Raw genomic sequence first — 15212 nt, forward strand, 5'->3', positions numbered from 1 at the left:
ACAGTGGTATAATGCTAATGTCACCAACAAAGCGTATTTTCCACCAGCGGATCATGATCCACATTCGATAAGATTTTGATCAGTTGGTCAACAGATAAGCACATCTTTAGGAGTATGTTGGCATCTACTAACAGCTATGTATGGGTAAATTCTGAGACAAACTGATGAGATTGCAGTCAAGTGTGGCCCAAAATATTACTGGGCAAAGAGTATGGTTAATCATTGGGATATAATTGGGCAGGTTTTTTGTATTTGCACCAGTGCTCAAAATATACAAAAAAAACCTGTAAATAATCATAGTTATTTCCCACAATGCATAATTGTTATAGAGATTTTCAGGGTAATTGAGGTTTCCATTATCTGCACTTTAAAAACACTGGAGGAGCCATTTATTTGAACTTGCAAATATATGCCAATACTCTGGGAAGCACCTCATTGCTTCTAACACAACAGGGAACATCACTGAAACTGCAGTTGGGGACACATTAATTGCCCAACAATTGTTGCATAAAAAGTCCCATTCGCTAAAGTTACTTCCGTCAAATGGTGCTCCTTACACTTTATTGTATAGTTGCACTTGGCCCTTCCTGTTTCCAGTTCTGACACATACACAGTGCGCCTATTGATGTATGGGAACCCTCATGCTATTTTTACTTCCAAAGGTGGAGGTAGCCCCAAGACTCCCACAGCAGCCTGCGTCAATCACCACAGCACAATTGTATTTAAAATGATGGAAATGATGCCAGCTGAGCTTTTTTGTGTAACTGTATCTGTTTGCCAATGGCAACTGTACTTATATTTTAAAAGAAGGCGTTATATTATATATTACATACACATGTGTTATTGATTCATGTGACATATATAATTAGTGATGATCAAATCTGTTCCAGCTGCAAAATTCATGAAACTGTAGGAAAATTTGTGAAACGGCGCAAGATTTGCGACTTAAATTTTTTTTTTGATGTGCACTACTTTTTCTTTATGCAGCTGCAATGTATTTCATGCACCCACAACTTTTTTTTAATGTGACTGCGGCTTTTCTTCACTCGCCAAATTTTTTCCGTTTGCGAAAATATTCGACAATGGCGAAATGCAGAATTTCGCAGCGAATTCATGCGGGCCAACAAATTTTGATCATCACTATACATGATATTACCATGCACAGGTCATAACTGATTATACTACTAAGCACCACTGATGTGGATATATTATACAGGTAATTCAGAGAAGGTACAGTATCAGTATATAGCATATTTGCTAAAATACTCTTATCTACATTTCTTAACTTGTGTCACTGCTGAGTGCAATAGGAGAACTCTACACCATCCCAGCTAGAGAATAGTTGCGATGTCTGTATGAGCATTGCTAGGAAACCTGTGTATCTGCTGACATGCCAGGGTGAATCTGGTGCACATTTACCAGTAAAGTTGATATAAGCCCTAAATATGTGTGCACCAAGCAGTTGACTTGGCTGAGCAACAAATCTGCTAAAATCTTATCAAGTTCGGACAGTGCACATTGGAAAAATTAATTCTTGATACACTGGCACAAGGTAACACAATGGGATTTAGGAATTCTAGTGCCAATTTAGAGAGATTACATGTGGCCATAAAATTCAACCATCAGTACCCTGTAAATATTTAAAAGGGAACCATGGTTACATTTCAGGTTCCACAGTGTATAGAACTTTATAGCTCGTGAATATTTCTCAGGCAATAAGGAGAATTTATGATTATAAATCAGAGGTCTATATGAGGGTATTTGGAACCTTCAGGAAATGTAAGAACAACAATGTTGCTTAGGATACAATTAAATAAAGGCAGCAGTGGGCACATTGTGGTAGAAAAATATGACTTTTTTATGTCATTCTTCTAAAATCATTGTTCAAACGGGAGAACTTGTACATTAAATGAAACTCTACTTTATTTTTTATAATTTATTGTGCAGAGTATAATTTCAGATGCAATTTGTCATGTGTTTTTCTCCACAATTCCGGCTCAATCTTGATTGCGTATGAATGTGTGCTCAGCAATGTAAGCGATGTGTTAAAATGGATGCACTTACAAATCAGATGCAATTGCACTCAAAAATGTCAGAGTGGGGATTGCATTATTTCTGGTGCTTGGCAAGTGTGTTTAGACAAGTATTTTTAACAGATAAAGTCATACCCCTATATGTAATAAAAGACACTGTTTGTCCAGGAGCAGTAACCCATAACAACCAATAAGATGTCTGCTTTTAAACAGGTGACCAGTAAACGCTACCTACAGATTGGCTGCTATGGGTTACTGCTCCTGGGCAAACTTAGTGCCTTTTATTACATTACCCCAAATTGCATCAATTTGTTTGTGTGGCTGCCTTCAGAAATGATTCCTAGCAAAGTACGCAACAGGAACACCACCAACACCTTAGTCTAAATCCAATCAAAATTTAAGATACAGAGATACAGCATATTTAGTACTCTTATTTTGGTCCCTAATGAAGGCACTGTGGCGCAAGTGCCGCCATGCTGTAGCACTACAATCAGATTTTGTGCAGTCGTCCTCTTGCCCTTTTTCTGCCATTTTCTGAGAGTAACTGCCTTCTATCATGTAATGGATGATTGCATTTCTAAAAGCAGCCAGTTCTCCAGCAAATAAACTGGTATAGAATTCAAAATAATAAACTAAATATGAAAAAAGTTCAAACAAATACAAATTGACCACTACATTATACTAAGGAGCAAGAGAGTTTTATTCGTTCTGCTAAACCCCCCCCCCCCCCCCCACCGGTGCATTTTAGGACCTTTGTTTCTAGTGTTGTTATAAACTAGGGAAAAGAATTCCATAATACAGATTCTGGTCCCAAGTACAACATTTGGACTTTGAGTAACTTATAAACTCCTGTTGCATAACTCTCCAAATGTAAAATGTTGATGGATGAAGTATCTTTTTTAGCTAATAAATGAAGTCTCTCTTTCGTTATCCTTTGTCAGCAACATTCATTTTAATGGAAAGTGAGTTTACAGGGTTACATGATTGAACTACTCAGCCAAGTCAGTGTTGGCAAATGAGGGGCTAAATTATTGATGTTACACACTAATGAATTCTGATGAGAAATAAAACACAGACATTACGTTTCAAGTGGTCCATAATTATTTTTGTACTTTAAAAGCAATTCTCTCTTTTTTCAGAATCAGTTTCGTTGAGTAAAATAAAAACATAGCTATTGATTATAACTGAGGCCATTAGAATGAAGGAAAATGCTCTTTGGCTTTGCTGTCTAGCACTTTCACTTCAGATAAAACTGAGAAAGCTACATTTATTTAACCCCTTCTCATAAGACCTTGCACACTGACAGTTGTTTGGCTTGGTGTTGTGCAAGTACAGGCCACATGGGGCTTACAAAACCAGAATTTAGATGCATTTCTATATACATGATGGGATTAGCCAGCAACTCATTCTGACTGACTCACTTGTCACTTAGGCAAAGGAAACCTTAGACTCAGGGCATATGTTGAGATTTGGGGCGTTTTGCCCCCATCAGTTTCTCTGTGATCAAAAAGCAGCATCAAAATTGCCCCATTACCCCACTGGAGTGTGGAATAACAAGGGATAATTTAGGGAATATATTAAAAAATAGGGGAATTTTAAACCACCCTAAGAAAAATAAACCATCTTTGAGTACTGAAGAGAGGCCCAGACACCAACATGTCTCCCATTAATGTCCTTTGGAATTTTTAGCCCCACTGGATTTGTGCAACCTAAAGAAACAATAAGGTCAAGGACTTCATTATGCCAACCTATATATAAGGCTTGGCTATACATGGACTAGTTGTGGGACCCTCTAGGTAAATCCTGCCAGTTGGTGGCACTAAAGGTGGCCTTACAGGGTAAGATTTGCTTGTTTGGCGAAGTTGCAAGGAGCCGTTTGAGCGAGGAACACACCAGTAAGCTGATGCTGCCTCCTACATGGGCAGATAAGCTGCTAACTCTGAAGGACACCCGACGGTCACCTTATCTCTTTTAAAACTATGCTTAAAATAGTACCATCATCTTGTGCTAATTTCTGAATAAAATTATTGGAAAATCATATCCATTATACCTTGCTATGGCTTATGGTTAAAGAAGGCCTGTCACAACAAACAACTAAGGGATATGTACATTAATTATCATACAGAATACTGTTTATAGATAAAGCATTTGACCTGAAACAAAGGTGTGCACTCACATTCCATTTACTGAAACACTCTGTCCTGAATATCAGTTGGTGAGCTTTCTTATTATGTCCAGGCCTAGCAAATTGCCACCTGTGAGATCACTAGAGTATGTAAATAAAATAGTAAATTCTACACAGCTATACAAACATGAATTTCCACAATCCCATCCTCTGTGATAGGCTTTGATAGGCTACTTTGAATTATTAGATTGGATTATATTAGGAGCCTGTGGAAACCCCTCCGAAGAGAGCATCCACTGCCCAGTGCCTACATGGGTGGCCATGCTGGAGGAATCTCTGTAGGTGATGGGTCGGATTGTGGGTTCTAATATATATGGTATAGAGCTGCACCCAGAGCTTTAGCAGAATCGTGACAGGCAACAGGTATCTTTTATATCCTCATCAAATAAAAGCCACTGTCAATGATGTTGAGGCTCTGTATTTATGCACTCAACTCTGCAATCCTAATACACACCCCTGACCCAAACCCAGGACAGAAAGGAGACTTTCAAAGACATTTGATATACTTTCACTATTATTCTTTATAACTGCATGCATTGTGATAGTGCCACACTATTCACTTCTCAATCAACAAGGTAAAAGCAAAGGGTTGCTTTCATACAAAGCAGGCGTTCATTAAATGAGGTTGGCAAAAGGTGTGTGTCTGGTAAGAATTTGAGACTCAGTAACAGAATTTACATTGCCGGGTTGCAGTCAGAGGCGAGGGGGCCTGTGGAAATGCATGAAGCCTGGGTACTCCATGAAGGGTAAAATGGAAATATAAATCAAGGATGTTCAATCTGCAGCCCTTAGGATGCTGTAATGTATTTCCCAGCATCCCCAAACAGCCATTGACTATTTTGGGGTTCTGGATGTTGCAGTTCAACACAAGCTATTGGAAACTGCTGATGTGTACACTAAAAATATTTGTTAATTGTTATATCAAAGAATATATGCTTCTTTTATTCCCCCCCCCCGGGTTTTATTGATGATAGCCCAGATCAAATGCCCTTTCTCTTTTACCCTAAAACCCTGTTACTGAATATTAGCCAAGTCAAGCATGAGTTCAATAGTTCCCACACTCCAGTAGGATGGAAGCAGCAATAAACTGCCCACAGCTTCTCTAAGCACCATCTATATATAACACAAATTGTTCTACACCCGGCCAAAGGGTCATTACAATAATACATATTTCTGTCTAAAGGACTCGAGTGATTTCATAAAATAGAAGGGTAAAGACTGAGTTGTTTATTTCTGTTCTCAGAATCTGACCTCAAAATTTATCTTTGTAATTACTCGATGTCTGTTTTATATTTTATGTATGGAGTCCACCTTGATTCCTGTCCTTCATGTCAATCAGTGGGTGCAGACCGGGTGCAGGTTTATTGCTTGGATGCAGAGGTTCAGGAATGTTGGAACAGCACAACAAATAGCTGAGAAATGGACAGCAAGTGAATTTCTCTAATGGCATATTTATCTTCTCCGAATGGCAATGATAGATGCTGCTTTTTGTTTCAGTATAAATATCAGGCCTAATCAAGCATTGCAGCACGAACTACTAAGTGTCTCACAGGTAGATCTTTGTAGATTTAGTGTCTTTAATATTCAATTAATAAAGTTGGCAGCTTTGTGTAGTATTTTTTTTTAATTTCATAGTCTACAGCACCCTACATTATGAAGCTGAGGTCTGTAAACAAACTATTTTAATATATAATTATAGTATTGGCCCTTGTATGTATGCTGTTTCTTGGGGTTCTGCATGATTCTTCACAATTCATGTAGACAATATTCAATATACTGTACACAAGGAAGATTTAGAAAGTGACAATTATTTCTTGGAGGTTACATGTGTAATGTTGATATTTGCACGTATGACTTGGGAACATGTAGGGATGGCAGAGCCAACATCCTGTTCCCTGGTCCCTGTTCTCTTACTTTCTAAATTCTAAGATCTGTAACTATAATAATAAGGTATCTTACCTCTGAGACAAGTTTTTACAAATGCCAGCCCGCTAACAGATATGCCTAGCTTGGCCAAAGATGGTGGTGTAGTGGTAGTGAACCCTCAAATGGCTCTTGCAACCTTACCAAGGCAAGATACCTCATGTTCCTGGATTTAACTGCTGCACATTCCTATAGGGTTAAATAGGCCAAGTAGGCCATTCCTCCTCCCCAGAGCCTCTGTTTCTGAAAGGAGATAAAAATAGCAGCAACTGTCCCCACTTTCAGGCACCCACTGCACCATTTCACATAGGGCACTGAATACTCAATGGCTGTAATTTTAAATATAAGTTTATTATAAATGAAAAATGTAGTCTCTATAAAAAAGAGACTACTTGCTTGTAAAAACTATTTGCTTGTATCTGATAAAACTTGTTACATGCAGCAACAACAACAAAATTTATGCAGCAAACCTGAAATTTATAGGCCAGTTTAATCTCTCAGGAACACTCCACAAACTGAAAGCTTTTACATAAAAACATATAATATTTTTATAATATTCTAAAGATATTTAGCTTCCTTGTATTACCCTGTTTATCTTTGCTTTACAACCAGTGGTGTAACTACAACACACTGGGCAAAAAATCTTTGGAGGGGACCAACGCACATGGCAACCCCTGTCCAACCACACCACTACCTGCCTATCTGCTGGCGTCCCCCACTTGCTGGCCACTTGCGCCTCGGTAGTTATGAGAGCAGCTGGCATAACAAGCAGAGAATAGCTCTACATCCCTGAGCTGACTGTCTCACACATACTCTCCTGCACTATCGATAGTTTGTCATAAAACTACTATATAAGGGGCGCAGTCGTGTCAAAAAGTGCGCAGTCTTGTAAAAAATGGGCACGGACGTACTAAATTGGGCGCGGGCGACAAAAAAATTGTGCGACGAATGCGTTTCGCGAATTTTTCGCCATTTCCCGAATTTTATGGAGCAGCGAAATGAGACAGATTCACTCATCACTATTCAGGATGTACTAAATCCACAATTTGATTTGTGATTAAGACAATTTCTGGAACTCTTGCACAACACTATTTGGTCAAACCAAATCAAAACAATTAGGCTCATGGTACATGGAGAGTACTCTCTGGCGCCCAGTAGTCTGTCATTAGTTTGTTCTCCCACACTCCAAAAACATACAGACTGGGTAATTGGCTCCACATAACAAGTTGTTGCTACATAAATAAAGGTTAAAAATAAATAATAAAAAAATTAAAGGCAACAACTTTTTCAGATATTTCAGTATTTATTTGGAAGTTTCTCAGGTCTGTGTATGCAGTATGTTTGGTATAGGCAGGATATTTTGTGTAGGATTTGGTATTATGTGGGTGCACATAATCAGACAGATTTTTAGCTCTGAATGGTATTCCATCCATCAAAATCAGCAGCCCTTCTGTGTAAAGGGAATATAATAAAAGCACAAGAAATAAGGCCAAATGTGTTCTTCATAGCATTTTAGTTTGCCTCACTGAGACTGAGCAAAACTTTATAAAATGCATTATCATTCGGAACATATACAACTGGCTAACAACGTAATGCTCTTAGTGTGAACTAAGTAGGGATGCATTGAATCCAGGATTCGGTTCGGGATTCGGCCAAGATTTGGCCTTTTTCATCAGGATTTGGCCGAATCCATGCCTCAGGCCAATCCGAATCCTAAAAAATCACATGATTTTTTGTCATGTAAACATGGAAGTTTAAAATTTATCATATTTAGCATATGATAATTAGGATTTGGTTTCGATTTGGCATTCGGCCGAATCCTTTAAGAAGGGCTCGACCGAATCCAAAAAAGTGGATTTGGTGCATCCCTAGAACTAAGGGCAAGGGCACACTGGGCGGATTGTCAGCCTGCAAATAAAAAGTCGCTTAAAATGTCTTCAAGTTGTGCCTGCACCAAGAATCATTGAATCCGCCCATGGTGCAGGAACAAACAGCCGATATCTGATGACTAACGCAAGACTTGGCATTTGTTGGTGGATATCAGCTGTGTTTGGCGGATGCTTCCCGGTGCAGGCACAACGAGAAAAATGTAAGCGTAGGGGTGGATTAAAAAAAGATGATGCATTATATTGTTAGTCTTATTGCCACCACGCCAGGTATCTAGGGAATGGTTCAAAGGAGAATGAAAGGTAGAATCACTGGGGTGCCCCCCCTCCCCCAGTGATTGTGAGTTGACACATATCTGATACCATGGGCTTGTGCTTCTGTTAGCAGAAAACTCCACCAGCCCAAAGAAGTCTTCATCATGTACTACAGAGCAATCCTCTTCCTGATTCTTCTTTTTTCGTGTGGTTGCACACACAGAGTAAAAAAGCTGAACTAACAAAAAAGTCAGCTATTTTACTCCACTATTATTATGTTGGACCCGGGGGATTTAAGAGAAAAGAAGCGGAATAAGAAGTTCTATGCTAACGGAGAAGTACCTCAGGCTGGGGCAGTTTTCCGCTAACAGGAGCACTAGCCCAGGGTATCAGGTAAGCTATTATCTGATATTGCTAACATTTGGCACCCACCGGTGATTGAGACTATTCTTCTCCTTTAAGCACCACCAAATAAACTGCAGTTGTAGTGTGCAAAGGTAGCAGAGACTTTCAATTAACCTCACCAAAGACACAATAATAAAACATTTTATATTATAAGTGCCACGCCTGGTTGGAACAGGTATTAAGAGATTGGCTCAGGATACTCAAAAGTTTACAAAGCTCGTTTATAACAGTGCACTGCGCAAAGTGTCATTTTCATAAGCAAATTGCCTTATTTTTCCCAAAGTGTAGCTTTTAACTAAAATTCCAGTATTGTTGCTGTGCATCGAGCTGTGTCTGTGCAATTGTGACTGATGAATCACAACAAATGCAATAGTGTGTTTTTGTAAATGGGTTTAGAGTTGCGGCTAACATTTTCAGAGTGGGGATTAGCGTGAGTGCATTAGTGTATGATTTTTTGGGCAAGGTCTGTTTTGTCCATTGATGCAGTTTACAAGCTGTGATGGGAACCCTGGGATTACTGCCAGCTTCAGGGTTGCAGTAGCTCAAGGGCCCCTATTATTATTAACATTTATTGATTTATAAAGCGCCAACATATTCCGCAGCGCTGTACAATAAGTGGGTTTCATACATTGGACATACAGAGTAACATATAAAGCAACCAATAACCGATACAAGAGGTAAAGAGAGCCGTGACCAAAAGAGCTTACAATCTACAAATCTACAATCCCTAGCGTCAATAGGTAGTAGAGCATACTAAGTGGATGCAGTGGTGCTTAGCATAGTACACAGCGACACTTGCCCTTGTGGGGGTAAATGAGCCTTTACTACTTGTAGTATCCTCCTTTTTTCTTATGTTTATAATACACTGCAGTGCAGAAGGGCAACCCAGAGGCAATTTACATATGCTGCATTAAACAAGTTAATTCTTTCTGGAGTATTTTTACTTGTGAATACATTTAATGGATTTAATTATATGCAACCCCACAGCTACTGTTGCACTACAACTCCCATATCCACAGCTCCCACAATCCCTTGTCAGTCTTTGTCAATGGATTATTATTATTAATAATAATAATAAAATGTATTTTTAAAACACCACCTATTTTACAGCACTGTTAAACAGAAGAGTACATACATCAATCCATACAGATAACATACAAACACAGACTGATAGCATGTAATGAGTGCCATGCTCATTAGAGTTTACAATCTAATAGATTATAGGGTCTGTACTTTAAGAATAACTGGAGGGTTGCGGGTTGTAATCCTTCTTAATATTCTTATTGGAGGTCAAAAGTAATTTATGATCTCAGCTTCGATGTGCAAAGGGCAGTTTTGGGTACAAAACTATTTACCCATAATGCAGCCTTTTTACCATAATTCCAGGATAATCGTTACTATTTGGGGAGCTGTTCCTGCTGGAATTGCATGTGATGCATCAAAACAACGGTGTTGTGCCTGCGTGGCAAATCATATTCAAATTGTGGCTAACATCTTCACAGTTGGGATTGTGCTGCTTCCTGTGCTTTACATTAGAATGATCTTTGCATGTGATTCTTTGGGTACAAGTTTTATTGTTCCTATTGACTCAGCCCATGGTGGGAACCCTGGAATTACCAGGGTGCTGTTAGTTCCTGCATCAATAAACACACTTGCATTTGAGGTGGGATGGACGCAATGTCGTTTGGTATAACTATACGGAAGTGCAAGGAGGGCACTTGGATGCAATCACCTTAAAGGAATATCAACTATGTGTGGAATAATTGTGTCCATTTTAGTGTGACCCCAATAGATCTCTGCTACTTTGAGCAAAGTTTCCTCCATCAGGTAACTTTGCACAAAATATTTCATAGGCCTTTCCACCAGCGAGTTCTATTGTTGCCAGTGAAAAGGAATTCCAGAGTTGTTAGTCGCCTGCTGTAGCAGAGATCTATTGTGGGCAACTAACTTGCTTAGTGGGCCATCATCCTAACACAAAAGTACTGTTTTAAATAAACTGTATGTGACATTTGTATCACAAGTACTTCAGCAGAATAAGGGTTATCTATGTATTTGAGCCAATTAAGGTATGTGTCCCTATCCATGCTGTTTTAATGTGAAATCACCATGAATAAATGTGCAGGACTCATTGCTCTGGATCTGCATTTGTGAGAGCATTGTAACCAGTGTAGGGAAAGGCAGAGAAGGCATTTGTCTGGGATGCCAATCCCCTTTATGCCCTAGATAAATTACCCCTAATTGTTACAATGAACACAAATGTAATGTCAGTTTTAAGTATATAAAACAACAATATTTCATTTGCTTATTACCCAGTCACATGACACATTTTATATAACAATACTAGTGATAAATATGGCATTAAAATGTTTTTCAAGTAACTTGCTTGACCCTTGTCTTGACATATTGGATTCATCCTTGGCTGCAATTCCAGTTTATTAAATAGGTTAAAAATTGATAACGCCCTGATGGGATCTAGTTTGAATGCTTCATCACGCCGGCCATCATTTGCTTTTCAGCCTAGATGAAATTGATGCTCCCCACTTGCTAGCAATCACCTACCTGCACAGCTAATATTTTCAGAGCGTTCTCCTGAGAGGCAGCCTGGAAGGTGGCCAGCCCCGCTTGGCTATAGAGGCCTCGTTGTTTGAAGAACTCCACCAAAGCCCTGTGCATCCTGCTCTGCAGCACCGAGATCTAAAAAAAATGAGAGAAGAGAAGGGGGGCAGAAAACCCACAAGTCAGAGCTGGGAAGGAAATTAATGGCAGTGTTCAAGAAGAATGATGGAGGGAAATATAGAAAGCAGTCAATAGCCCATTCTGCACTGTACAGAGCTGACAGGAATTTCACAGTCTCCTGGTTTCTCGGCCCACTCATGTGCATTCATCAGAAACCAGTCACATCTGGCTGCCAGGATGGGGGGTTAATTTTCTCTAAATGCCTCAGCAGTTTTGTTCTAGCTGAAGCAAACTCTGTGACTGCAAAGCTGATGAGTAAAATATTTCTACTTCACCCAGTTTAACTCAAAACCGATAGCCTCGGGACATATTGAACCTTTTTTTTTTTTTTTTTTTGCTTTTCCCTTTTTTTCTGTACACAATCTTTTGCTGCCTTTGGAACAGCACATCAGGTCAAGGCTGGGTTTCAGATACAAGGCTAAGACTTTGATGGACATTTTTTCCGTCTATCCTTGTAAAGCTGATCATAGCTTGGCAATGTGGGCTCTGGAGCATGACAAAACTAAAGTGAATTAACTCAGCCATCAACTGCAGAGAGAGAACAATAACAGGATAGAACATTCCAGATAGAAGCCCCTATTAATCTGCCTCGGTGTGGCCCAGTGACATAAATACATCCACCTGGCCCGAGCGGGCACCACAAATGGGAAGAGTAGGCAGCAAATCCCCTCATGCTATACTGGGAATGAATAGAATCAAAGTATAATTGAAAAAAAATAGTACTGCTATCATTATCATTTAATAATAACATGTACATGTTTGTAACATTATATTTAGGTTTTTTTTTCATATAAAAAGAGTGAACAGCATTACTGTTTACACAGGGCTTTACAGGAAATTCAGTGATTGCTCATTCACAGTGGGCCGCCAGCCAAGGTGGCCATACACGCTATGATCCTCTCCTGATATCCCCAGCTACGGGTGGGCGATATCAGGCTAATTCGGCTGTTTGGTCCTGAGGCCAAACAATCGAATTAGAGGGACGGGAATAGGCGTCTGTCGGTTCGGGGACCACATCAACGAGCCGATGCGGTCCCAATCCGACTAATTTTTAAACCTGCCCGATTTCAGGCCAGATGTTGGTCGGGCAGGCCCATCATTAGTGCCCATACACGGGCCGTTAAGTTGCCAATGCCATTGGGGTGTCCATAATGGGAACTGTGTACTTCCTGTCTGTCCCTGCCTCAGTGGAGCCTACATTATAACTTCCCTAGCAAAGGTGCATAGACAATGCTGATAACTTATTGATAATTGTCTCTACATGTGTTTTAGCAGAGAAAATTCTCAGTATTGTCCCTGGCAGAGTATTTTCTGGCATTTTGTAACCATGACAAGTAGCTGCTATAAAGTAGTTCTGTGTGTCCAAGCTCTTAGGCTGATGTCCCACTCAGAGATAAGTCTCTTGCAATAGATCCCTGCTACTGCAGATGACTAGTCTCTCTGGCAATGTTTTTACTGGTTATTTCCACCTCCTTACCTGGACTCTTTGTCCACTGACTCACATTTAAGACCCCCCCAGGGTCGGACTGGGGGGTGCAGGGCCCACCGGGGCTCCCGCCCCAGGGGCCCTGCAGGTGCCCCAGCCGCGTCCCCTAACCCCCCCAAGGGCCCCCCTAACCCCCCCAGAAGGGCCCCCGCCTGACGTCCTCCCCGAGCGCGTATAAATTGAAAGCGTCGGGGAGGAACCCCCCCCCCACTATTCTAACAAACAGACTCACTTAGCCCTCTCCAGCATAGGCTGGTAAGTTTTACCAATAAAAGTGGCAACATGCCAGCCAGCACAAGTATTGTATTAGCCTGAGGGAAAAAAGGTTGGATCAGCCCAATATTTTCTGGCATTATTTGCCATCCAGTATATTCAGGTTTTGCCTGGCTCACCAGGATACTGGGAAAAATCCCAATGGGCCCCAGTTGCTAGCTCATTAGCATGCCTGCTACGTGTCTGCCGGTGGTGGCAGGATGGGGGGGGGGGGGGAGGGTGTTGTGACAATCATAGGCACTGGCATACAGGCTTGGGGGCCATTGAGTTCTAGTTCTATGGTGGATGCTGGTTACCCCAGTCCGGCACTAAGCATATTTTTTTTCTTTCTTTTCTTAGAAGACCTTGGTAATTTAGAGAAACTACCCATAAGGCCAGTGGTGGATTAATAAGATCTGAGACCCCTAGGCTACACTTTCTACACTTTTTCTAGGCTATGTCCTTGCTGGTAGAAGCAGAAGACAACTTAGAGAAGTGGCAACTGGCAAGCATCTGTGGCATGTATGAATGCCCGTGTAGGTAGAAAAAGCATAAGACAACTAAGACAAGATGGATTTTATGTCCAGTGCAGGGAAAACAAGCATTAGACAAGTGGTGTGTATGTCTGTATGTATGCACTTACATGCACCCACTTGTCTAATGCCTGTTCTCCCTATACTGTAATAAGCTCCACCTTGTCCAAGTTGTCTTCTGCTTCTTCCCTGGATAAACATACACACTATTTGTCTTGTGGGGCAGCAACTGCATAAATAATAAAAATATGTTTTTCAACAAGCATAATGGGCCCCTGACCACACTGGGCCTCTGGGTAATAGCCTAGGGATGCCTAGTGATTTATCCACCTCTGCATAGGGCCTGCTAGGATGCTACATGCATTAAGCAGCATTCTATCAAAAAGGGGTGGGTGGGGGTGGCATGTAGGCATCTCCACACTCTACTCGTCACCTTACTTGCACAGGAGGTGCAAGTTGCAACAGGGCCCTGTCTATGCCACCTGACAGGACAGATGGTAAGGACAGGGCAGACCTGTGCGTCCTGACACTGCAAAGAAGTGAAAATGTGGCGAGAGGTGCAGAGTGCCACTTTCCTGGGTGCTTGCTAAGTGAGCAATAAAGGGTGAGTAAATGACCCCTACAGACATTTAGAGGGTGTGCCTTCACAAAAATATACCTTATTGAGTGAAGTCAATATAATGTGGAACCAAATGACAGATGGGCCATTTCAGGGTAGCATATACTGCATTTTAACAAGCCATAAAAAGGCAAATTATGGCAAAAAAATTTTTTACAGTACTGTACAATAGGATGTATACACTAAACATACAAATAACATTTTGACTGATACAATAGGTAAAGAGGGCCTGCTCATTAGAAATTACAGTTAAAAGTAAGTAAAAGTAACTGTAAAAGAAGACGGGGGAATTAAACACAAGGAAAATTACATATATTGGTACCCCTCACTTGCTCAGCATGGAGGATGTATAACATTCATATGACTACTACCATGGGGGTTAATTCAATGAAAGTGGGTGTGCACTACCTACATACCTTTATTAATATATTTTCCCCAGCATACTACCCAGTATATGGCAAAAGAGCAGAAAGGCAACCTACCATTTCCATTCCCCAAGCATTTAATCACAATGGAAATCTTTTCCTGCCCAGTCTCTAAGATTATACTGCCTCCAGTCTGTGCCAACAAGTGGAAAATGCACCAAATACACCAAAATATATTCAGTATCAACCATTAACATGCTGAAGTTGCACAAAAAGGCAAAACCCTACTCCATGTATGGGAAATCTTATCCAGAAACCTGATATCCAAGGAAGGCCAGGAAGGCCATCTCCAATAGCATGAATTTTAAACAAGTAATTATTTTTATATAATATAATAATATAACAGTAACTTGTCCTTAATGGTACTAAGCTGCATACATCCACATTGGTGGCAAAATGATTCTATTGGGTTTTTTTAATGTTTAAATGTTTTTAGTAGGCTTAAAGGAGAAGGAAAGGCTAGTAATGAGTTAA

The 15212-nt window shown here is 40.4% G+C and overlaps 1 protein-coding gene across 1 annotated transcript in view; it reads right to left on the reverse strand.

Annotated features, from left to right (window-relative positions):
• Positions 1–15212, reverse strand: part of ccdc178 (coiled-coil domain containing 178) — a 153884-nt gene that overhangs the window by 2524 nt on the left and 136148 nt on the right. The window contains exon 19 of the mRNA XM_004915647.2: positions 11247–11381. Within this exon, the coding sequence (XP_004915704.2) occupies positions 11247–11381 (135 nt within the window). The remainder of the gene's footprint in view (positions 1–11246; positions 11382–15212) is intronic.

The sequence above is a fragment of the Xenopus tropicalis genome, chromosome 6, assembly GCF_000004195.4.
Source record: "Xenopus tropicalis strain Nigerian chromosome 6, UCB_Xtro_10.0, whole genome shotgun sequence".
Lineage (NCBI taxonomy): Eukaryota > Metazoa > Chordata > Amphibia > Anura > Pipidae > Xenopus > Xenopus tropicalis.